Here is a 26,172-nt window from a genome sequence, read left to right as displayed (position 1 = left end):
ACCATATTATTTATAATGACCGACAGATGTAACAGACACCACGAGAAATAAATCAGAAACATTAGGCAATGCTTAATATTTAATCTCTATAATTATCTTGAGCTGAGTAATTAGACCTGTCCAAATACATGATATACTTGCAATGTCTGTTGACCAATGCTTAAAAGCATTACCTTGACAAAAAGACTCACTAAAATGATTAAACTGAGTTTTATTTGATGTCTTGTGCTTTCAAGGATTCTCTAATTTAATAACTGTTGCACATTGGCACAAACCTATTGCTTTAATAATGATTATCTTAATTTATGTTAACTTAATATATTCTACATTGTCACTTATGAGTGCTAATAAATCCGGCATGATATTCCAAAATTATTGTGCTATAAAACCTTAGACTTTGATTAAAAAATCTGTTATGAAACATTAAGGGTGCATGAATGGCTGAGGCATAAATAAAGGTGGCAATTCATTATTGAATTAAATAGTTTGTTTTTTATTTAATGCATGCTTTTGCGATCCTGCAAAAATGCAAAACTATAGATTCCATAAATAAGTTTGGTAGTCTGTAATTTTTTTCCTTTCAGGAGACCAGCAGTAGGAATTTACAAATACATTATGATAAAATTCACCATAATGAAACAATGCACAGTCAGGGACTAGACTTTAGAATCTCATATATCGACTGATGAGAGAGATTAAGAATCAAAAAATCAGAACTAGTTGTGAGATGTGAGCCTTCCACTTGTAGAATGTCACTTCAAAGCCAGGTCCAATGGAAATTGCATCATCTAGAGCTGGAGTGAAACTTTCACTTTAGGGGAAATATTTTCCTTTTTTTTTTTTTTTTAATAAATTAGCTTCTCATGGAATTAAATAGGTACTCCTTTCTTGAAACAAAATATGTGGTCTTCTGTATAGGAAGCATGGGAAGAAGTCTATTTTCAGAATTCCTCAAAGCTTACTAGCAAAATTAGTAACTTCTTTTGGGTCAATTTGCTGATACAGTTGGCATCCAACAAAGCTGACATGAATTGCATTTTTTTCAGATATAACTGCTCATAATGTCTCTGCTATCATGCCAAGAGAATTTCAGAAGTTTGGAAATTTTGAATCACTGCTGAAAGGCCAGACAGTGCTGGGGACTGAAGGCTCTTGATGTCTAATACGGAACCAAGCTTTAGCAAAACGCAAAGTTTTCAAGGTCTGGAAATCCCAGAGTCAGGAGTGTTTTTCCAATCCTGCATCAAGGAGACAGGATTACAGAGAGCTTTGGGGTGAGGAGCTGCCTGTCCCACAGTACTTTGTTCTCTGGTAACCACCCTTTGGGCCAGTCTTTTGAAAACAGATTCCCAATGAATGCCCCAAAACTGAGATTCTGGGCTTCATAAAAGCTGTCAAGAAATTTGACAGTTTCATTGTGACTTTCCATTTTTGCAAAATATATAAGTTTGGACAAAAAAACCCACAAACCCCACAAAAAACCCAACAAAAAACCTCCCAAACAAACAAACAAACAAACAAACACAAAACCCCCAAAACCACCAATAAAAACCCCAAACAAACAAAAAACAAACAAAAAACCAAAACAACTTCAGTGATTTTTGTAAAGGATGTACTCATATGGGAAGTCTCATGATCACTCTTTCCTCTCTTACCTTGGTTTTGCTACAGCTGTCAAAAGACTTGGTTTGCAAAAGAGCTTTTTATAAACTGTTTAGTGTTTCATAAATTTGTGAACAAAGGTGATGATAGTGCTCACACTTAGTAAGGATCACATTTAATTAAATGGAACATGTGAAGGGTGTCACAGTTGAATGCTATAAATGCCAAAGGACAACTAATTTTAACTTTGAAATCTTTGGAAGCTTTGGTTTCTGAAATGAGTGTGACTTATCAGAAAGGATTTGAAGTTAGATGTTGGGTCCATTCTACACAAACAAATATTTGTTAGCATTAGAATCATAGGGAAGAATGTTGCCAGCGTAGACTGCCAGGCAGATAAACTACTTTTGAGTGGTGCTTTGAGCACCAACAAAAATATCCTGCCTGAAAGAAGAGGTGAATCCTTTCTGTGTCCAAAATCTAAACCGTACCTGGGAACCAATGATAGGCTGAGTAAGGTGGTAATCATTCAATTAAGAAATTGCAGACTTGGAGGACTCTTACATTACCACTCTAAAAGGGGGAAGAGATGTGGCACTGACCACACAGAGAGTTAAAAGTGCCTGTTTTTGATATCAAGTTATTTACATTTTTCATTCCTTTTCTCCTTGGTTGCTATAAGTTTTGTTTCCCTTTTATAAAAGATGCTATATTAGCTGACAAAACTGGGAAAAGGCTTTTGTTAAAAATACTGATATCTGTGTATTCTCTTGAAAAAAGTAACTGTTGTGAGATACTTCTTAGATGTTATATGTTAAAGCAATTTGGTTTGAAAATAGAAACATATAAGCTGAAAAATTCCCCCTAAGATAGGCAGGGGTTTTTATACAATTATCTCATCCTGTCACATTAGTTAAAATTTATCTGCAATTACTAAAACTTAAATATAATTAAGTTCTTAGCCATTTTTTTTTTCTATTTGCATCTGTTTCAATTTCTAGCCTGCATGGCCAGATCTACCTGGCATTTGAGAACTTAATCTTTCACTACTACAAGCTTTGCTTGCCAAATTAGCCCAAGTTCTCTCTTCAGAAGTGGTTTATCACCATGGACTTATTAGAAATTCCTCTGAATGGGAAGTGTGAAGCAATTCCATTGATTCTCCTTTCTATGAACTACTGCTACCTGTATAAGGCCAACAAAAACAAAATGTCTTTTGCCATTAAAACACTACTATATAGGATTTGCCCAGTTCCAGACTGACTCAAACTTCAAAGCTTCAACAAAACTCCAGAATGATGACAGCATTTTAAAATAAAAATTCGAAGAGAAATTATCCACTCCAAAGAAAACAGAGCCCATATACGTTTAATAAACTCTTCACCTTTCCAATACGGACTGTCTGTGTAGCATTATAGTGATTTATCTTAGAAAACAGATGAGTGCAGATAACATACATTTGACATTCAGGATGCAAAGTCACCCTGTCTTTTAAATTCCATTAACTAATTTTAAAGTAGAAGTGATTAATTTGCCCATGAGTGTCACAGCTACAACAGATGCAGCTAAATTGACTGTGTTACTTCATAACTGCTGTCTCCACATGGACATAAGCATCATTCTCAACCAAAAGTTATGGGCTCCATGTAAAAATTGCTGGGTGAACTGGACTGTGTTACTCAGGAGCAAAACATGAAAAGATTTCTTTTTGGCTTAAAAATAGGCAGATGAACCCATAACAAAAAGCTGAAGATAAAAAGTCTAAACCAAAAGACTATTATCTTTGCATTTATATTATATATGTGATGAAAGAGAGTCTTTAGTCAAATTCTCTGCTGCCGAAAATTAACCAACTTAAATGCAAGAATTAAATCACCGTGACTGATTAACAACAGCAAATACAAAGCCATTCTGGACAGATGTTTCTTTAACTGTGCCTGCAATTTCCACAGCCATTCTGGAGCTCTGGCACTGGAGGACAATGAGACTCCAAGGCACCCTACCTTGCGGAGAGGCTTGAGCTTGGTCTCCATGATGAAGTCGTACTTGCAGAGCTCGCAGCAGCGCGTGTCCGAGCTCTTGATCCACTGGTGCAGGCAGGCCTGGTGGACAAAGCGCAGCGTCCCCGTGCAGCGACACGGCGTGATGAGGGGGCTCTCATCATCTCCCTCACAGTGACAGATCCTGACAGGAAGGACAGCAAAAGCGAGTGAGGCAACCTGCCAACCAGCAATGCAAAGGCACTGCCTTATTTACACTGCTTTCTCATCTCCAGGCTTGACATTCAAAAGATGCCAGGTATATGACCTTTCAGATGGAGGCCAGGGAACATACTCCTTGTTCCTTTCTGCTATTTAGCAATTTCTCTTCACTTAGTTATTTCTCTTGGAATATGCTATGTGGTCTGAAGGTGAATCAACAGAAATAACAGTTTTTCCCTTTTATGCATGGCAGAACCTTTAAGATAAATACCAGAGCAGAATAGTTCTTGGTTTGTAAGCAATGCCAATAAAACCCTCAAAGGTACAGAAATCTAACCCAAGCTAAAAATATCCAGCATGTGAAGTACAGAAGGTTCCTAGGATATCTCTTTGGAGTTACACAGTTAAAAGAATCAGAGAGCAGTTCTGAGTACTCTGGAGTGATGCATGTGGCACAGTGTGTACACATGCACACTTTTGAGGAGGCAGATATTGGAAAGTTATGGTCATTTTTTTTTTTTATTCCTCACTGTCCCTTTTAAGCAGAAAGCTGCATTATCTGGGAAAATGAAAAGTACTCAGTAAGCAGACCCTAAGACAGAGGTTGGTCCCAGAACTGTTTTACTTTATGATGGGATACAGAGCTTTTCATGTTGTGGTTTTGCATATAGTCATCACTGTTCTAACATCATCATCTAAAGGGCTTATTCTGTGACATATGTCCAAGTGTCCTGCTGATTTTCCCCTCTTCCAAACAGTCTCCTGATCACATCAGAAAAACATACATCCATCAAAAACAACGTCAGATTTATTGGAAAGCATCTCTTTGAAGGCAGAGAAAGCTCTACAGAGAGCAAAAGGCTGTACCAAACGCCTGCAGTTAAGGAGGTTCACCTCAATGAAGAGTAATTCCCTCCCACCCCCAACCTAGAAAAACAAAATAAAGCACCCAAGGTCTAATGTGTGTCTGAAGTGTCAAGTTGGCATGCAAGAGGAGGTAAAAAAAAAAAAAAAAAAAAAAAAAAAAAAAAAAAAAAAAGCTGAAGCCTGAGAAATTGTATTTCAAAATAAAGAAGAAGCAATAACAGCACAGATCCTGTTGTCACACAAAAAAAACTTGGGCCTTAGAAACTTAGTACTTAGCAATGGCACTCTCAGACAGCACAGATCCAGAAGTGTCTGGACACATCTGAGGAATAACTCACCCTTTTACAGTGAAAACTGTGACTACACTACCTCTGGGGTAGGAGAGCTTCAAGATGAGGCTGTCTTCCTACTGTAAAAGTGGATGACCTTTCTAGAGCAGGAGCTCCTGATGTATGTCAGGAGGCAACCTGACAAAGACATCCCAGGAAAGACGGGTTACTGCACAGCTGTGAGGCTGCCAAGTCAATAAGCAGGGGAGGAGGAAATTCCAATGTCTACATGAAAGATCTACAGATCAAAACTGGCAGTTCCACTATTCTTCCACAGTGTAACCCAGAGCCATGAGAAAAATCAATCTACAATAACGGGAAAGCAGGACAAAGCTGCTTTGCTGGACATACAGAATTAAAGAGACCAAAAAAAAAAAAAATCCAACTGATAAATGAAGCTCTGAATACCCGGTCTACAAAAGCCAGGTTTCAATTTCTGCAGTGGTGCTTGCACAGAGTTTCATGTCCCACAGCAGTGAAGAGGAGAACAAATTACCAACAACTTCCTTCTTGCACATGTTCACTTTTTGAGACACATTTTACAGGAACTCAATTTACACTCTTGTCTTTACTAATCCAGCTGTGTTAGGTTCATCAGTAGCTTAGTTCTTAGATAGGAATTGCCTATATGGTGATTTCTTACTGAGCCTCAAGCTTAAACAGAACTATATTTTCAAAACACTTATTTTTCTAACAAATGCATTCCCAACTGAGAGTTACATAAAAAACATAATTTTCTTTTTAAATTAAAGCTATTCCCCAAAGGAAGAACAGCATTCTTTATTCATTTAAATTCAAGCCATACATAATTTATTTTACAGCCTTAGCATTTAAACTATTTAGAAATTAGACAACTAAGCTATGTACCCAATAGCCTTTTTTTCTACTACTGCCAAGATTGTTTAAAATTGTTTTCAGAGCTAAAATGCAAGCCTAAAATTCCACTGGGATCTTCAAACAAAGTGACACTGCAAATTTGAAATGAATAGAGATAATCCTTCCTAGAAACACTTCTACAGAAAAACTCTATATGCGTTATACATTCTGTTTGGGCTTTCATTGAACATAAGTCACAAGCCAATTGTATAAACAACAGGGTGGCACTAAAAACTTACAGTATTAATAAACTCAAACTAAATATGGGCTCTTCTAGCTTTATAACCATGAAATATGTAATGAGAATTAAAACAAACTTCAGTAGGAATTCAAGTCCAGAGAAAATGACCAAAGGCATGGCTTTCATTAGCTTGAATGCTCTTTGGTCTCTTTGGTGCAATTTAATTCTTTGTTATTTGTTTAACCAGAAGAAACTAGCTTAAAATTGTGTACCTAAACTCACAGTGACAGTCTAAAGATCTTTTGATGCTGAACACCTGTAGTAACCGACTGTTGGCTAAATGCTTAAATATCTTTTAAAGCCTTGGAGCAGATAACTTGCTCTGTCTTCCTCAGCCATTAGAAGTGAATCACAATTTTGCGTGTCTTTGCTTTGATGTGTTCGTTATATTGTACATCATAATTATCACGAATTACAGAAAGTAAATTGTTAATGATGGTTTGGAGAAGTTTGTTGTGCAAACAGAATGGAGGTAGGGATACAAAGCACAGACATACCTGAACCATGTCTAAACCAAGTGGAGAGGTGGAGAACTTTCATTCTAGTTTCCTGTTGTCAAATGATCACAACTGTTTGAAACTTCCATGCATCAGATTGATTATTTAGCTGGTTGAACTTGTCCTGAGAGTAAAATTTGTTTGCATACTTTAGAAATTAACTGAATGGAAAAAAACCCAAACCCACTCTTTATGATAAAGAAAAAAAGATATAATTAGCTAAATCTATACTGATTTATTTACAAGTTGTAGTACAGCACTGATCACTGTTAATAGCTGCAGTTTTAGCTGCTCAGATACATCTACATAATTTACATACTCAGCTTTTCTCAACTTTTTAATTCTTTAGTAAATAAACAGTTTTCATTATAAAGAAATCTCTTTTTTTTTTTTTTTTTTTTTTTTTTTTTTTTTTTCTTTTTTTTTTTAAGCTTAGTGCCTTAAGGATTCTTGTCTATGAACAGGACTTTTCTTTTCCAGGGGAAAAGATGAGCACAAGAGTCCAAAGGAGCTTTTGTTCTATGAATCATGTGTAGACCACACAATACAGGATATATGAGCCATTAGATGTTCTTCTGATTCAGACATACAAAAGACCTCCAAACATATCCCTACACACTGAGATCACAGAATATCTATATTTCTTTAAATAAAACTCACTGTGAATCCTTATGAAATAATACTCTGGCAGTGCTGTCATCCCTATGCGTAAGTTTTTGTTTTATATGTCAGCATTTTAATTACCCAGCACATATTTTTCTAGCACAAAATTGTTTCAACAACTTTCAGCAAACAGATGTACCAAACACACAAATCAATGCTAATGCTGTGCATATATAAGATGAAAAAAAAAGTACAAAAAATTCTTTGAAGGATGTTCTTAAACAGCAGGTTCACATATATAATGCAACAAATTAAGAAAAAATATTTTTCAGGAAAAAATACATAATGTTAAAACTGAAAGCATCAGTATTTGTGAAAGATTTTTCATAATTCATATCAAAACTGTTGCAGAGATCTTGCATGTTCCTTACAAAACATATTGCCACCACACATATATAAGTAAAAGGAATTTCTTATCAGATCAAAATAATGAGATGCAGCAAAAGAAAGCACTCAGAAGTGAGGCATCTTCAGAATTCAGTGCTGTCATATTAAATTTCATGACTATGAATTGCTTGGTCCTGTTCATTGCAAAAGATAAAAGGCAGAAAGGGAAGCATGAAACCAGCCTACAACTTGCAGACACTCCTAAGGTCATTGGATTTTGGCTGATTTTCAGAAAAACAGCAAGAGTTATCTTGGATGACTGACCTTCACTTATCATCAAATTAAGACTTTTTTTCTTCCATACAAACAAACATTTCCATTTTCCATACAGACAAACATAATCTCACTTTAAAAGGTCTAAAATCAGTATGGAACAAGATGATCACTTGGAAAGATTTCAAGTTTTCCCTACAGTTATTTATTCTGGTAAAATCATGGCAACTGAAATTGCAATCTAGATGGTTAGCACCTAAGCTGCTTATTGCAAGAGATATGGGCAGATTCAATGGATTTGTAGCTTTTTCATGACATGCAGTTAACAGTTTTACTCTCATTAAAGAGAATAGCTGCTAATCTCCAACCTCACTGGAAACCCAGCAGTTTCCCTAACCTGTCTTTCACTAGTCCACCTGACTCTTCAGAAATTAAGAAAATAATCTCTGTGCCTCTGTAGTGAAGTGGAAAACACTCTTACTCTGCAGGAGTCGTGTGAGATTTAGTGCTGCAGTGCTACCCTGCCAGCAAGTGCTCCTCTGGGACAGAGTCTACCCAGCTGATTCCCAAGGATGACTACTCCCAAAGGAGAGTGATAAGGAATAAGAATCAACCAGGATGATGTCCCTGCTTCAGAACCTTGTCACTAGGAGCAGTGCTGGTGGAACAGTGTTTGCAGTAATTCTGTATCACCAGAACACGTTCTGTGGATCCTACATTTGCAATTGGCCTCCTATCTCAGTACCTGGTAAAACTGCCAAGTATTTTTGGCCATTACACAAAGACCAAGGATTTAGCTACAGAAGCTTTTATAGACTTCTTTGAAAATACACCAGGTCAAATTTTACTTTCATTAACAAATGTAAAATGTGGGGGAATGCCTCTTTAATGAGGCTTTAAGAAATTAAAATGTATATGGGGGCATGAGTGTACTGATAATGACGTATAATAATGCTTAAGGGATATAAACGATGTAATTATGTAAAATCTGTATTCTTTAATTTTCTGAGTGCTGTCCATGCTAACAAGCATTACAGTGAAATTGTAACAAATCTGTAAAAAAAAAATAGTTAGCGCTAAAACCTGGGGTATCTACGCTAGACCCATCTTGGTGGGTGTTTCTTTCATTTGAAACTGCTTTTAGACTGGCCCAGGAATACACTCAAAGGGAATACAGCTGAAGAACCCTGAGACAAATTCTCAGTGTGGTCTAAACCATGGCCAAAGTAACGCTGATCTGATGTGCTTCAGAAGCAGACTCCTTATCAGAACTAAAGCACTAATGGAGGCCCCTCCACTCGCCAAAAGAGGAGGAACTACAGCCTTGTGACTGTGGCATGTTTACACCAACTGTGCTGCAATTTATAGGCAAACTGAACTAAATTAACACAGATGCCTAATAACTACACTGTCAATTTCTTGAAGATGGAAGAATACAAGTACAAGAGAAATACTTTTGAACTTTTAATAGATTTCCTTAATAAAAGAGGGAAATATTTTCTCTATATAAATATGCTCAAGGAAGACAATGCCTATTCCAGAAATATTGGTTTTGGTGAGAAATTACTGAAAAGGCAGTTCAATCTTGCCCTTCACTGAAAAGCATGTATGAACTCATAATGCTTATACAGAGAAAAAATTTTACTCTGTTTGGTGGGTACATCTCATCTCTGTATCTCACTGTTGCTAAAAGGAGCTTAGTCAGGAAGAAACGGCAGAGCTGAAAAATGTTGGAGCAAGTGAATCCCTGGATTTGATTTTTGGCTGTGAGGATTATTAGCTGCCAGCATGAAATGCCACGAGCTCCTAGGTTATCTTAATTGGACCAAAAGGATCCAATTCCCCAGACTTGGAGAAAGATGCACAAAATTGCTGTCGTTACAGTTTGATTTTTTCCTTAGGAAAAACTATTCTGTCCAAAAAAGGTCATTTTCTCCTTTGCCAATTTATAAAGTGCTTACAGTGCTTTTAGATAGCTAGAACCTAAAATAAACAACTTTATGAACAACTCACAGCAAGTAATTGTCATTCACAAAAAGAACCCACGAAAATATCAAACTCATGCATAGTTTATCACTTGGAAAAAAAAAGGTTAAATTCACTGAATATGTTCACCCTGCAATAGGCTACAGAGTGCCATGTTTCTCTTGCTTTCTTTTTACAGGCTTTTCTTTTTCTTAATCTCATTTCAATTCTTTCCACTCTTAAATCACAAAGTAATCTAAATGACAAATTGGTCTTCCTCTCCATTTAAACATGGTGTGAATGAGGCACATTAATTCTCCACACCAAATGTAATCCATTTGTGTATCTCTTCCCTGTCACTCCTGCCCTTCCATTATGCTATACAGTCAGCTGTCTTTACCTGACTAGAGGAAAAACCGTTTTTGAAATGTTGCACCACGCAAGTGGAATTTCATAAGGGCCTATTCTTAAAGTTTTCTCTTCATTTCTGCAAAAGCAATCAGAATTCATAAGAGCCCCAAGAGCCAACAGCATTAGCGAAAACACGTAAGTATTTTATTTTGTCGACATTTCTTGTCTTTCTATTAATCTTCCTTTATAGGTGATAAATAGGCTATCTAAAGAGTTACAAGTAATGGCTGTCTCAGATTCACTGTTAGTGCAAGATATGTGTCTGACAAGATTTACTGCACTGAACAAGTTCACAGAACTCGGGACTGCATCTCAAAACAGGATGTAGATTTCCTCCCACCCACCTAGTGAAAGTCAAAGCTTTAAGGAACTAAACTCCATACACAAAATATGCAAGCTTAAAGTATTCAGTAACAAGACTCTTAAAAACAAGGGTAACTTTCTAACAGGAAGCTGTGCCATTTCAGTTATTTCCATTAAAAATAATAATTAGTTCTGAGAGAAACAAGCAGAAATCAGGACTCAGTTGCTGCCCAGATAAGTGAGCCTAACCACAACAAAGACATGCTTGCCTTACTTTGGCTCTCCTTGCATCCTTGTGAATCATGGAGAGCTTCCAAATGAGACTGCATAACCAGATGGCTGAAGAGGTGACAGATGGGGATTTGAACCATCAGGCAGATAATAGAATTAACCAGAATTTCATACTGCTTCAAAGATTGATGAACCACCAGACCATCAAGCAGAGGAGGAGATTCCTCAAAAAGCAGGAAGTCACTTTCCTAGCAGAAAGTCACTTCACAAAAATTAAAGCTCTGAACAGGAGAGTAAGCAGCAGTCACAGTTCTTTTCAAGGAAGAGGTGAGGAGTCAACATATGCAGGACAAGATTCAGAGGCTTAGCTCCTAACACATCATGCTGAGATCAAGGCAGACACTAACATCCCAGGGAGAAACAGGTTAAAACCCCCCCAGCTAAACACCACAGTCTGGAAACAGAACATCTTCCAATTTATGGTGATATTAGAAGGCTCTGGATGGTATTTCAAGTCTACATATTCTGCATTACAGTTTTTTCATTGGGACCACCATCAAGGTTTCAGCATAACTATTTAGAAGGAGTGTTAAAACTTAGTGGTAGAATTTGAACCTATATACCTATCTTCTGTTCAACTCTCTGTTTTTTCTTCCACAAGGATTTGTTTCCTACCAACCACCTTCCTGTCTGCTGATTTCATGAGCACTCTTCTGCCTGAATATTTCAGAATGTAAGTAATTTCATGAAAGATGTATTTTTTGCAGGTCCTGCTAAATAATATTAAGAAAAAAAACCCTGCTGAAGCACTTGATTTCACAGAGAGAAACTACATAATCATATTGCCTCTTGTCATGTGCAATATACTCTATTTCTTCCCATCTATAATTCTGCTAACACACAGAAATGCTCATATTAGTCTTTTCCTAAGTTTATAATGGCCTATTAACACACTAGATTTTGAAAACTGTTTTTTAAAAAATTGTGCTTGAAATATACTCTGTAGATCTCATGAATCAACATCATCTCCTTTACTTCTCCCCTTCCCCGCTTGTTTTCTTACATGCCCTACTCCTCAAATGAGGGCCTGCCATTACCTGACTGCAGAAAAAGTCCTTCAGAGTTCAACAAAATCAAAATTTTACTTCCAATAAGCATCTTTTCTTCAAAGTGAGAAACTCCACTTTATTTAAGTACCTGTGTTTTTACTGAATCAGCACTACGAAAAGATTTTACACCAAAAGCCTAACTAGTTAAAAAGAAAATACCTTTCAACTATATCATCAATAATAAAAAATACCACAAGATATATTCAGGATCAATACACAAAGCACTTATGATCCACTAGTGGTAATATCCACTACCCAATTTTCTTAGTGATTTCCATGTGAAAATCCATGGGACTAACTTCTCACAATCCATCCACTTTGTCATGTCCAATACACAGTCGTTCCCTTCAGGGAGATTATCCACATGTAGACCAAAGAAAGCCATTTCTGAGGCTGTGCCTCAACCCATGGCAAATTCCAGGATAAAGTATATATGAAGAAAATCTCAGGCAAAGGGTTATTTAAGAAAAGGGGGATCCAACTGCATGATTTAGAAAGCCTGTCCTGTGAATGCTAAAAAAAAAAAAAAAAAAAACCCACAAAAAAACCAAGAACAAAACAACTCAGCACAGCAAGAACTTACGTTGTATTTCAGAGGAAGAAACCTTGCCTCCTAATGGACTCCAGGAGAAAGCAGATGTTCAGGGAAGAGACTGTAAAGGTCAGAATTGATACCATGACATTTTTTCAGCATATTGGAAAGAATCAGTGACACTAGAAGGGCAAATAATTCACTGAAGTGACCAAGAGGCTCTCCTCAGACTGAAGAACATATTGCACAATGGTCCTGTACTTTATCTGACTAATGTGGTTATCCTGGAATGCACCCCATCACATTCCTGCTCATGCTGCTAAATGCAGAGTGAAGAAACTGTGAGCAATCCATGAGGAAATGAAGGAAACAAGTTGCCTACTCAGAAACTTAAAGACAAAATAACTGTCTCCACGAGATGTTTATGATCCCTGTTCCTCTGCTATTTCCACACAATACCATTTACGTGAAGGCCATTCCTCTCAGCCAGTGCTGTCATATCAACTAAAAGACATGAATAGCTAGGATGAGAAGTTTGAAGCAATACCCCAGGAAAACAAATTTTCTACATCACAACCAGCTATGCTAATCCAGTCTTAGCGTAAATATGAGAAAACTGCCCTCCTTATTCTATTTTCCATGCACAAAAATGATGTATATGTGCACAACTACACTGCAATTATTTATTTGGTTTTGTTTCAGATTGGAGGTTGTGAATTTTAAAAAGAAAATGTACCACAGATCAAATCAATGAAGTGCATGGACCTGTCCTGAGAAACAAAAACTACAGTCTGTTCTGAATTGGTAGTAAAAACACATCTTCCTTTTTCTTCAGCTGTCTGCAAACTGATTAAGACAACTTTATCAGCTATGAAAAATTAACATGCTTTTGATTTTGCTATGTTTTTCCTAGATGTATTACAGTCACTATGATACATCTGATAATGACAACAACAAAAGAATAGTATTATCCCTGGCATGTAGAAAAATGCATTTATGACTGGCTTGAGAAATTTTGCAAAACAGGTCTCATTATCAACAACATTAAGTTTAATGCTGGTTGTTCAAAGAACATCTCCACTGATAGTAAGCATAAGAGCACAACCTATCAAAATTTTTCAACTTTCCTCAACTAAATAAGAGCCTGGCTGAAAAGTTTGCATGCACATCCAAAATGTCCATTCTTGAACCAAGCTCCAAGTCTTGCAAAAAGTGCCTGAAAATTTTTAATAAAATTCAGTGGGTTGAAAAGACAAATAAGACCGGGATTCACTTTTCATCTGAAAGCAAATACTAAGTTTGGTGACCTGGGCAACACTTAGGACTAATCTACATAAGGCATTTACAGAACTTTAGAGAGAGAGAGTATGTGTGTATGTATATATACACATGCATTTTTTTTCAGGTGTCGGGTAGCTCATATTCTTAACAATTGTTAAATGACCTGTTATATATGTACTGCATGTACTACACTAGATCTTCAATACATGCAGGCAGGATAGTTCAGAAATTATCTGTGTACACCTCTACATCATGACCTGTAGATACATTTTCATAACATGGTTTACCACTGTTGCTGTTTCTTTTCATTTCTATAAGGCAGAGAGAACCCAAGCCTGGTCCTAATGTGTACACACAAACACAGCTGGACTTTGAAGAACCTTAAATTATTATGACAGACAATGATCAGACAGGGGAAATGTGTATTTTTGCTTGGTAACTATAAAAAAGAGTGCATAGCCCTAGCTGTGTTAGCAATGGCTTATATCTTCTGCTAAAAAAACCACAAAATACCTGCATATTACCTTTTTCCTTTTTAGAAATAAGATCTTTGCACTGTTTCACTAGGTTAAAGAATATTGTGAAACTGCATGATGTGGTATCATGAACTTCCTCATGCTCTGTTTACATGTCCACGCAAATTCTTCCCAGCAAAGAAAAGTGAGAAGTTATGGGTTACCATATGAAGAAACTAAGCCAGATTGACACTTTGTAGATGACAGCCAATGCTGGCTCTCAAGTTTGGTGAGGGAGAAAAAAGGAAATACTTGTTTCAGTTCTGTTAGACTTACTGGATGGTACATTTTCATTTACCACTGAACTAAGTAACCTAAGCGTTCCCAGCTGTGTGCTCCAAATTTGGATGTTAGCCCAGAACTGGCTAGCTTGATATAATTTCCAGGGTAAAATGCTCACCTTCTGGTCGCATGCTTCACACTAAAGGCATCTGACTGTCAGAGGCCTGAACTTCTGAACTAAAGAGAACTCTTGGTGTTGCTTTTTCTTTCCAAAGCTTATTTTACTGCTTTTTCTGCCCAATCATCTTTTTGTATCATTCCAGTCCTTGTAAGGGGTGACTGAACTAACAGCCCATACACATTCACAGTGTGGATGTGTTCAGCAATGCAAAATCACAGACAAATTATGCCCCACTAGAGACTATGTTCTTCAGGCACCATCCACTGGATTCCTGAGATAATGGCAACTCTAAGAGACACTGAATCAAGACCTTAAATTTATTTCATATAAGTCATTGAAAAATTACACAGAGAGACCAAAGCTGGATTTGAACTGATCATTTAAGGAGGAAAAGCTCCATATCCCATTGTAGTGAGCTACCTGGCACTCTGCTTCATTCTCTAATTCTGGCTGAAGATGTAAAAAAAAAATTCTCTGCCAGAGGACAGAGTGGGCCCATCTTCATGGAGCAAAGACAAACATTTGGTCCCTTTGTACAACTACTCTTTCTAAATAAGAGAGAAGTATCTTCTCAGATGGAGATGTGCTAACTTCTCTGTACCAAATGTTCTTGTGTTATTTCCTGTGGTAGTAGCAGTTTATTGGTGAGAAATAGTGATATAAAACAGTCAAGGGAAAGGCACCCAGAACGTGGTAGGGAGAAACTCCTCTTAAGAATGCTAAATCCTTATTAGGGACTAACCTGCATACTTCTAAATCATCAGACCAGTCATCATACAACACTGGAGGCTTCTGAACAGCATGAGGCACAGTGGGCCCTGCCCCAGCAGGTGCTCCGTGATCTGGGACTGCCAGAGCATCGCTGCCAGAGCCTGCCTCTGCAAAGGAGTCCTTCGTGTGTCTAAGGAAAGGTGCAGGCTGCCGATCTCTCTGGTAGCTTTTCCCTTTGCTTTTCCCACATTTTCTTGAGGAAATCCTTGCTTCCTGAGATGATGCTGAAGATTGTGATTCCTTGAGCCTTGGAATCCCTCGGCGGTGATTTAAAGTAGGATTCTCAGGGTCAGACACCTCTTGTTTCTCTTTTCCCATTGTCCCCAAGGTGACAAGTTCAACAGCATTATTGTTTGAGGACCCATCCTGGTTACTGCATGATCTATTGTTTCTTCTCCCTCTCCTGGCCATCCTGGCCTTTTCTCTTGCTCTCCTCCTAGCCTGAGCCCACTGACTCTCATCCGAAGATGAAGATGAATCAGATGCGTTCCAGCTGGATCTTGGAGGCTCAGGATGCAATTTACAGTTTCTCCCCTTTCCTTGCTTTTCTGTGTGCTCCCCATTGTCTCCAGTCTCTCTTTTCCGCCTAAACCTTCTTTTTATGTGTTTCTTACCACCAGGCTCCCTATTAGAAGGAGCCAGCACCACAACAGGGGTTGCATGTTCAAGCTCATCTTCTGACAAATCATGCAAGGTAGTAGATCTAGACAAAGCAGTAAGCAAAGGACAGGGATGGAAATGGCAAGGATGGGTGGAAAGAGAAATCACACAGAAAAAAAAAAAGGATGAGAATGAGAACATGAATTTTAATATAAAAACATGAGACTAAAAAGCAAAAACAAAAGCAAAACAAAGAGAGATCAAAAGAAAACTAAAGTCTACGTCAATTATGAATAAAGTTAAGCAGAAGCAAGAGCTACATAATATTTAATAAAAACAAGTGATAAGTATAAGCCAGATGAGAGTATATTTTTCTCAGCACATACCTACAAATGTCCTGAGTGGAGGGGCAGACAGACAACCGAGATTGACTCCTGGGAGCTGTTCCTGTTGTAGGACTGCTTGCCTGTTGAAATAAGTTAGACAGTTTGGAATCTTTGTCCATGAAATACATTGCAGATATTTTGCTGCTTTGCCACATGATCACAAAATTAAAATAACTGTTTCTGCTGTTCATAGTGCACTGTTGAACACAAAGGAGGTTGCAAGAAATACAGGAAGCTTGAACAAAAGTGAAACCTATTTGTGGAACTAAGTACGACTGAAGTATTTGAGCTCTCATTCGCTCACGACTACTTCTTGTCACTGTTTGAGGAAGCAATGAATTTTCATTTGGCTCTACTGTAAATGTCTGAAGGGAAAAAGTGCTGGTTTTCTTTTGTGCAGTCAAACAAACATGATGATTCCTTTCGAAATCACATGAAGTGCATTTGTTATACACTGAGTGATGAAGAACCCGAAGCTAACTAAGGTTGAGTGGATTGATGAAACAGCAGGAAGATTAGAGTGTGTTTTAAAAGGTTTTCAAGGCAATCAGATCTTCTAGAAGAGCTGAAAACATTAAACTGAGATGAGCCTGAAAAATCTAAAGTGCAGGCTGCATCTCTACAGAGCTGATCATATTCTTAAACAGCAGAAGAGATATAAAACATGTTTAGTAAGTGACATTTTGCTCATAAGGTTGTTGCTACAAATTGCAGATTCAGTTACCCAATACTTTCACTGAAAACATATTTTGATGGTGTTAACAGCAAGCCACTTCAATCTGCCTTGCTATCTACTGGCAGAAGAACTGTATGGAATCCAAATGTAAATCCAAGGCACAATTCTTCAGGATCCCTCACAAGACACAGTAATGTGAGAAGTGGGTTCAATAAAAATCATTCTTAAGGCTATGACCTTCCTGTAGCTGATCAGAGGAGTTAGCTTTTAGTATGCAGCCTCATCCATCCTATTGTGATCACCACCTCAAAATGCAGACAAAACACTACAAGCCTCAGAATTCCACAAGATCGTGCATCAGATGCAAGGAGAGGATGACTATTAAGCTAAAGTACAAATCATACAAAGGTATAAAGGCTGTTATCCAAATCTTATGTACTAGCAAATCAAATTCAGTCAGATAATTGAAATTATTCCTAGCTCAACTTTCACAGACATTTTTGTGGTGTTAAAAAGGTGTTTGAAAATTAGTAATACAAGCAAAAATAATTACAAATAGTAAGTACCTGACAACACTTCACTTTTAGCCAAGGTTCTCAATATCCATTCTATTTAATGCGTATATCTTTTGGAAACATCTGTCACCACTATGGGATTTATGCTTTCACATGGATACCAGCTGAGACTTAAGAATAGTGCTTTTGCATGAAAACAATCTTCTAGTTCCTGGAAGTCAAGTAACCATTTTTACCTGTTCATTAATATCACAGAAATACACCAAACACACCAACACTATTACTAATTCTTTACTTCTAGTTCCATGAACAAAACTCAAAGATACAACTAAGTCGAAATGAGAAATAAAATTGATAAAGCAACTGATAAATTCATTGACAGAATCCTTGTCAATGTTCTAAGTTTTTGCCATGTCTGGATTCACCAGTCAAAGGAGGAACATTAGTGTGCCTACATGCAGTGTCATGCTGGAAGAAAAGGAAAAGTATCTGTGAGAGAAATTGTATTTTATATCTCCTTTTCTACAAAAGCAATATTTCAATTATATGCATTATGACAGAGTATGAGTTTTTCTTACATACATATTAGAAACATACGTTAGATGCATGGTTGGGTATATAATCTTCTTCCATCTCAGCCTCTGAGATTAGTATTAAGTAATTAGATATATCTTGAACTACTTAATGAGGAAAGATGCAGACATCAGCACCAATAACTAATGTTATTGGGTTACATGCTGCTGCTGTGTGAAAAAACATCCCTCCAGACTAAGCCCCAGTTGAAGGGCTGGAGAAATCCAGCCAGAGTCAAGTGTGGAATCCTGAATTCATCCATCATGATGAGCTGAGTTTTCTCCCCTCACAGCTCCACGACTGTTACCATTGCTTCTTCTGGGATTTCTGTATTACAGGGGGTTGGCCTGGTCTTAAATAGTGGTCAGGTCATCTCCATGCAGTAAAAGGAATTCTTAAATCACCTTGTCACAAGCAGTACCCTTTGATGGGATAAGGAGATTGGCTAAGCTGCCCCAGCAACCATACAATAGGTCTGCACAAGCTCAAGAAACTTTCAGCAGCTATTAAAGCAGACAGCCAGCTAGACAGTTCTTAAGAGGGCTGAAATAAAGCCAAAAACTAAATAAACTCCTTGAAAAGATTTTACACCTATGATTTGGAACTGCACACCGGTGGAAATTTAATTATTTTAAGATAAAAATTACATTATCAGTTTGACTACTTAAATCTTGTATTTCACTTTCAACTGTCAAGAGGTCAGGAATGTTTCAGTCCTGCTCAGTTAAATTTACTTTCCAGCTCCCCTGTAGAGGCATGATACTATGTTTAGTTGTACATAACTCATAGAAAAGTTTATATCCTTAAAAAATAATTTACAGAAATATCTTTTACAAAATGAATAGGTTTTGCTTGTTTGCCTAAGCCCTATTGAAGTAAACATGACAACTGGCAGGCAAAAAGCCAATCTACCACTTAAGTCTTCAAAAACAAAGCATGACAAGTTATACACAAGATAATTCAGAATATTACCTGTGATCAAATATAATGAATTGGTACAACCTTGTAACATATATTTTTATCTACATTATCTAGATTTATATACATTTATCTACATTAATTTAGCTTTTCATGGTAAAATCATAGATTCATAGAATACCAGGATGGATGGGACATCAAAGAACACCTAGTCCAACCTTTCTTGGCAAAAGCACAGTGTGGACAACATGTTCCATCACCCTGTCCAGCTGAATCTTTAAAGTGTTTGATGCTGTGGGGAAAAAAATGAACTGATGGAGTGATTTCTAAAATTGAAAAGGTTAGTGTTTCTGATAATAATTTTCTGATGGCAATTTGTGGACCTCACAAGAAATGAAGGCCCTTATTTTGTAAATAGGCTCAGTCTTTATAAATTAAATAGGATTGGAAGGACCTGCTAATGTCAGGTCTGTCCTTGCTACCACATGTCATATGAATATAATAATTCACAGCTAGATGGGCTGTTTTAAGAAGCTGTAAATTTCAACTCAGATGGATGCCTATTCTAGACCTCTCTCCCCAAACCCCTTTACTTTTTTATCCAACCCTGTTCTGACAGCAGTATCTGCTTTCTGCGACCAGCACTGCCTCTAGGTTTACCCCAGTTCTTCCGGCAATATTCCCTCTTTGCCATCTCCTCTACAGGTCATACATCCCAAACTAATTTTAAAAAATTAAATAATTATATGTCTTAAATCCAGTCTAAGAGCAAAAATACCTAAAGGGCCATCTACTTGGGTAGTGTGTCTACAGAGAATTGTGTATTTTCAAGGCATATCTGAAAAACTAGAACATGATAATTTGGATATATTCTGCTCACATCTTATCAGTCCAGCTCTTTAGGGAATGTATATGCAACAGATGTTGGAAACAGTCTCAAGCAGACAGATCTTATTGCTATAATTGCTATCCCATTGCTATATTGCTATGCAGCACACCGAATATTTTGAGATACTGTATTTAGTGAATAGAGGGATCAGATTGATACTAAGGACTCCAATTCCACTTGGGAGGCTGAATAACAATTTTTTTTTTAAATAATATGTCTTCTTCAGACAGGTATATTGTACAGTTCACTGGAATGGGAAAACTAAACAAGCACTGTATTAATTTTATCATAACAAATTACATCAGTAGCAGAATTAAATGTGGTAATTCAAAATAAAGCTGTCTCACAATTAATTTATAAGCGAGGCAGCTCATTTCTCTATGCCATCAACACAAGGAAGAGGTCTAAGGGATAATGCCAACTCCAGCTGATTAGGTTTGGCATTTCAAAAAGATTGTTAGTAGAGAGAGATTCCCTAGCCACCACCTTCTGCTGTCTTGGCCAGTTGAGATGAACTCCCTTGTCAAGGATATGCAATTCAATTAACAGACATGACAGAGCACTCATCCATAATTATTTCTGGTATGGTGATAGTGTGCTTTTCAAGCAGAATTCTGGTAAATACAGAGTTTTCAGGATAAGTGAGATGATAATCACTTACCCAACACAAGGGGACTTCAGTGTCACACACATGTGTCTGTGTTAGAAAATTAGACAGAAATGGGGAACAGAAATAAGTTCAACTGGTGAAAACAGTAAGGATTTCAAATCCTGCCTTCACTTAGGTGTTCAGGATAAATAAAATAAAATAAAATATAAAATAAAACATAAGTCCTTAGAGGCCATATACTGCTTAACCTGCACATGGACACTAGTGCAAAAACATGAGTCAAGTTGTGCTCTTCTTAAGAACATAGAAGGGCTGTTTTGGCCTGACAGAAAAACCGAGTAAAAGCAGATTCCAGAAGTGCAAAGATTCACACAGGAAGGGAGTGAAGTTTTAAATTAACAAATCAGATGATGTAATGGACAGCTTATATAAAATGGCCTCACAGGTATCACCAGAAAAGCTAATGAATCCCCTCCTGTCTCTGTTCTGAATAGAGGCATTTCCAAAATGGTCAACTTACAATCCTGCTGAAGTCTAAAGCTACAGACAATTGATGGGTGATAGGGCAGACAGGAAACATGTCTAATGCTTTTATTCTCCTACTGAGTTTGCTCTAATAGCAGTGATGCATCACAGAATACTCCAGATCCCACCAGCCATTATAGTGAAAAAGCTGAAACTCTATCCTCTTTGAAAAACAGCACACAAAGGAATGGATACCTTAGAAGATCAGAGCAGTTTGCATGGCAACAAGCTCAGCAGGAGACCCAGTTTGTGTATTTTAATCTGAAAATTTCTGCTTTGTAAACAACGCAACATTCTGCAGAAAACATCCACTTTTATGAACTATTATGTAGACATTTCCTAAGGTCTAAAAAGTTCCAAAACATGGTGAAGGTAATCCAAGCTGGGTGCTATTTTATAATCTTGGTCTTGATGGTAACTGAAATTTGTGTGCATGGGTTTGGGGAGAGGGTTTCTGGGTTTTGGTTTGTTTGGCTGGATTTTTTTCATTTTTATATTTGTTTCTTTATGATAGAGTTCCTGCTTTGTGCTCAGATTTCAAAGTTGTTTTAACCTGATTGATGCCTTTACAGCTACTGTAAAGGCATTAATTGGTAACTGAATTTCTGTTAAATTATCTTTCACAGATTTTCTTTTTCCGTAAATTATTCCTTGCACAATTCTTCTCCAAACCTCTTCTTTCTCTCCTTTCCTCCTTCCTCTCCTTTCATCTGCCTCAGAAGAGAAGGAATTAAGGGAAAATAACACTCAAGGAAGGAGCAGAAAAAGCCTTAGGATTCTGCCAAACATTACCATTCAGCACCTTGAAAGTCAGTATGATCACATTATAAAGTGGTTTGAAATCTAAAATCAAAACTGCAAATGGCAAATCTATACTATCATTTAAAAAATGAAGCAAACGAGTAATTACAGCTTTAACTTGTAGATTCAATCAGCTTAAGTTGTTTTCTCCTGCCTTACTAATCTATGCTAACCTTTATTTTCAAGGTACATGTTTGACTAAAAAACCCACTTTTTTCTATAGGCATAAAAGCACTGTAGCTAAGCTTTGAATTATCAGATGGATTATAGTACGCAAAAGTCTTTGTATCGTAGCAACACAGTATTTTTCATTTATGATTCTCCTTAAGGATGCATCTTTCTAGTCATTATCACTTTCTTACTAAAAATGTTTCATACTTTTTGAAAAAATGTAGGCAATTGGAACAAAGGACGTGCAAGGTTTTATACAAAAGGTGCAGAGCCATGAGACCAGTAGCTTTTGACTGTCTGGAGGGAGCTAAATGGAAATTTAGCCTATAGGAAAGGTGAGGCACAAAACCTGTACTTTCTTTGTTACTGAATTTTGCAGCACTTTATTTCTAAAGGTAGGCAGTACTCAGAGAACCATTTAGAATTTCTATTCCAAAGAGGGCATCTGTTTTCACATATCCCTCTATCTGCAAGACTGAAACCCACAAAACACTCCCATATCCTAAACAGCTTTCACTCAGATGACATTCCTGCCATGCTCTCACAAGTGCATTTGCATGTGAGGGCACACACCCACCATGTTCTTCCTTTGGTCTGGTGGACTGTGCAGGTGACAGACTGGATAAAATCCCATCTGGGAGGATGTCAGTCTTATACTTGAACAACTCCATTCTGGTGTGTATTTGATGTCTATTTATTCCAGTCCTAAGGGAACAGAGAAGCCTAAATGTGCCAAAGCCAAGGAGTTGTAGTAAGAATATTGCAATGACTAAACTGAAAGAAGCATCATTCACTGCATCATTGTGAAAAACAAGAGATACTTTATACTTATGAAGTGCAATAAACGTTAAACTACATGACCCCCCCAATCTTTTACAACTGTAGAAACAAAGTTTGCTTAATTGGACTTGTTTTTAGGATATATATGTGAAATGTGCTTCTGAGTGCCACAATGAAAAAAAAAATGCCATGCAAAGATTTCTGGAGTATATATGTAACAGGTATATTACAGATCATAATCATTACTTAAAATTATGGAAATAATTAATTATAAGTAATAAGCATATGTAATAACTTGCATGCACCATTTACTGAAAACAAATCAAAGCTGCTTCTGTATGATATTGGCTATCACAGGATAGGACTGAATTCTGTAATAACAGAAATTAAAATTATATGCAGTCATTACACACTGAGTGAGCTTGTATAAAAACAAAAATTGTGGCACATTCCACACATATATAATTTATGTGAATGTGTCAATGTGAATAGAATGTCACTCAGAATAGCTGCTAAGAACTGCGACTGAATAAATCAGAATCTGTAAAATTGTACACATTCTTGTATACATACAGTCACACATTTTTATGTATTCCCTCTCATTAGAACACCAGTTTATAACATGTCCAAAAAAAGGTGCACCCAAGAGTAAACTGAAATTGAATTATTTTCTGATGGTTGTCCCCATGCATTTAATACCATCATATATACCATTATGCAATTTTATTCAGAAGTTCAATTTTCAGGCATACTTAGGTAAGTTCTGCTTTCATGTCTTTTGTTAAGCTTATTGTAAACAAAAGAATAATTTGCATAGACAAAGCATTCTCTATACATAGAAATCAAATATTCATGTATCTAGGAGTTTTTAGAAGTGCAGAAACATTAACAACACAATGGATCTAGTTCTAGTTTCTGCTTTTTTAGCGTTTGGAAATTCTGTTTTGATGAAGGAAATCTTTTCACTAACTTGTTTATTTTGCGCTGTTGTTTTCAGTAAATGAGAGCTAAGTCCTAGGTTAGCCTTCAGCTTTCATAATAATCATTCTGTTTATGAGCAAGAAGAATGATTTGATGACTAATGTAACATTTATACTCATATTTGAATGCCAGTTTTGTATACATGGTATTATCTACTGTAAAAGCACTTATGAAGGCTGACATTTTATGCTTTACAAGAGCAAGGACTTTTGTTTTTCTTGATTTGTTTCCTTTTTGAAAAGCCTTAAGCTTTCTCTCAGTTGCTCACTACAGTAATCTAGAAACCTACACTTGGAAGGGATGGAGCTACACAGTTCTTGGAAAAAAAGCAACCAGCAATCTGGAAGAGAATTTTCACTTGCAATTAGAGTAAAATTGGCAAAGAACAGTAAGAACTATGGATCAACTTGTAGCATTGTAGTTGCCTGTAGCAAAACACAAGGGGTCATACAACTGGTCTTTAGGATTCAGTCATGCAACAGGTTATCCTGGAAATGCTGCAATCCTGGTTCTGGCAGAGTCCATGGTAAGAACTTCTTCAAAAAGAACTCTTCAGTTCCTTTATGGTTTTTTCATGATAAAACCTATTAGGAGATATTATGTGCTCTCTGTTGGTGCCACTGCCTAAGATACAGTGATGTTTGGCCATTACAAACACTTATAGAGTGTAATAAAATTCTGCTTCAAGCTGGGTAAGCCATCCAAAATGCCATATGGGAACTCTTAATACATTCACCACGTAGGGAAAAAGGATGAAATATTCAAGACTATCAAAACCCATGTGAAAGGTTATTTAATTTTAATGGAAGAGATTAAATGGTAATTTATAATTCAAAAGGATAAATATTGTATTACTTATGATAGAATTTGATACCCACTTTGTGAAATTTATTCCAGAGTCACAAACTGAGTGGTTCGAATCAACAATCAATACATTGACAAGGATAAATTTTTCATCTAGAACTTTAGTGAGCACTACTTTGGCATCCTGGTGCCTTTTGGTTTTCACTTGTATCTTGAGAGGAGCCCCACCTGACACAAGAAATCAGAAATTGCTAACATACAGTAAAAATGATTCCTTCCTCTATTGTTATTCATATTCTAAATTAGACATGTGAATATTATCACACAGAATATTCCAAAACGAGCACCTCACTTCCTGATATAACTTGACAGAGTTTTATTAGATGGATGCTTCAGAGACTTGTAAATAAGAAGTGTTCTAACACCTGCTCCAGGCTTTTGAGAAGTAATTGAGGCAAAATAAAATTCAGGCAATTTGCTCCAAGCGTGATTTTCTCTGCGCTGAAAAATAAGCCCAAGCTTCCCATCAGAGAATTTCAGATCTTGCTAGTGAGACAGCATCCTTCTCTAATGAGCTCTTGAATCATAATTAACACAGAGAAAGATAATTACAATGTTTTAGAAACATTTCTTCCAGAAAGCATTCTAATGTAACCAGGCAGCCTCAGAAACACATATAGTGCATAAAGTCTACAGACTGTAATTCAGACATAAGATTTGTTCCATTGGTTAACCACAGCAGAAAACAACGAACCCACAGATCCTTCTCCGAATAGCTTTTCTCTTAAATTATACATATATTTTGGAAGACATAAGAATTTTAATGAAAGAAATTATAGTGCACAAAAAACTAAGCCATGGGAAATAGGTAACAAACCAGGTCAAGTTTTTAATTTACTTAGATTTTAAACACATGCAGATAGGATAATTTCAATTCTGAAATCCAGAACACAGCACAATACTATCTCTTACAAAGAATAATTAAGCTCTTTCTGCTACCAGCAACATAGGAAATAGGTAGAAAAAAAATTTAATGCTTAAAAAAAAAATTTTAATTTAAAATCATCAAGGCTGGTTCATAACTCACATTTCCAAGTACTTTATATTTTTCTTTATGTGTATAAGTTTCTTTATGTAGATAGGTTTTGAAAGCCATAACTGCTATTTAGGGGCACACTTAAGACAAGGTAATGTGAAATTCTGATCAGTCCAAAATATGACTTAATAATCTAATTATTAAATCATCAATTATACCTAAGTAAGTGCTAGCAGGGCAGAATGCAAAATGATTGTTTATTTATTTATTGATTGCACAGGAAAAATCTAGGTTATTACCAGAAATGCAGCAAAAACCGGACCCTGATACATTTTCCTAATTGTCTCTGGAAAACCAACAAGCAGTTGCTTTTGGAGTTCCAGGCAGCTTTCTTGATATAAATAAATAAAAGGCTGAGGTGAATGAATGAATTCCCAGGCTGCTGTTCACTGAAGACAGCCACAGCTGTCAGCCAAATACTTTAAGTTTTGTTCTTTCATTTGACTTAAA

General features: G+C 36.7%; 1 protein-coding gene across 1 annotated transcript in view; it reads right to left on the bottom strand.

The window, feature by feature from the left end:
* The window catches only part of MARCHF1 (membrane associated ring-CH-type finger 1), an 88,561-nt gene that overhangs the window by 18,562 nt on the left and 43,827 nt on the right, over positions 1–26,172 (bottom strand). The window contains exons 3-4 of the mRNA XM_083861849.1: positions 16,384–16,463; positions 3,606–3,786 (exon numbers count right to left, since the gene is read on the bottom strand). Coding sequence (XP_083717975.1) covers positions 3,606–3,786; positions 16,384–16,463 — 261 coding nt within the window. The remainder of the gene's footprint in view (positions 1–3,605; positions 3,787–16,383; positions 16,464–26,172) is intronic.

This window comes from Zosterops lateralis (genome assembly GCF_965231275.1).
Source record: "Zosterops lateralis genome assembly, chromosome: 5".
Lineage (NCBI taxonomy): Eukaryota > Metazoa > Chordata > Aves > Passeriformes > Zosteropidae > Zosterops > Zosterops lateralis.
The sequence above is the reverse complement of the archived record's forward strand: the minus strand, read 5'-3'. Positions and strand labels throughout refer to the sequence as shown.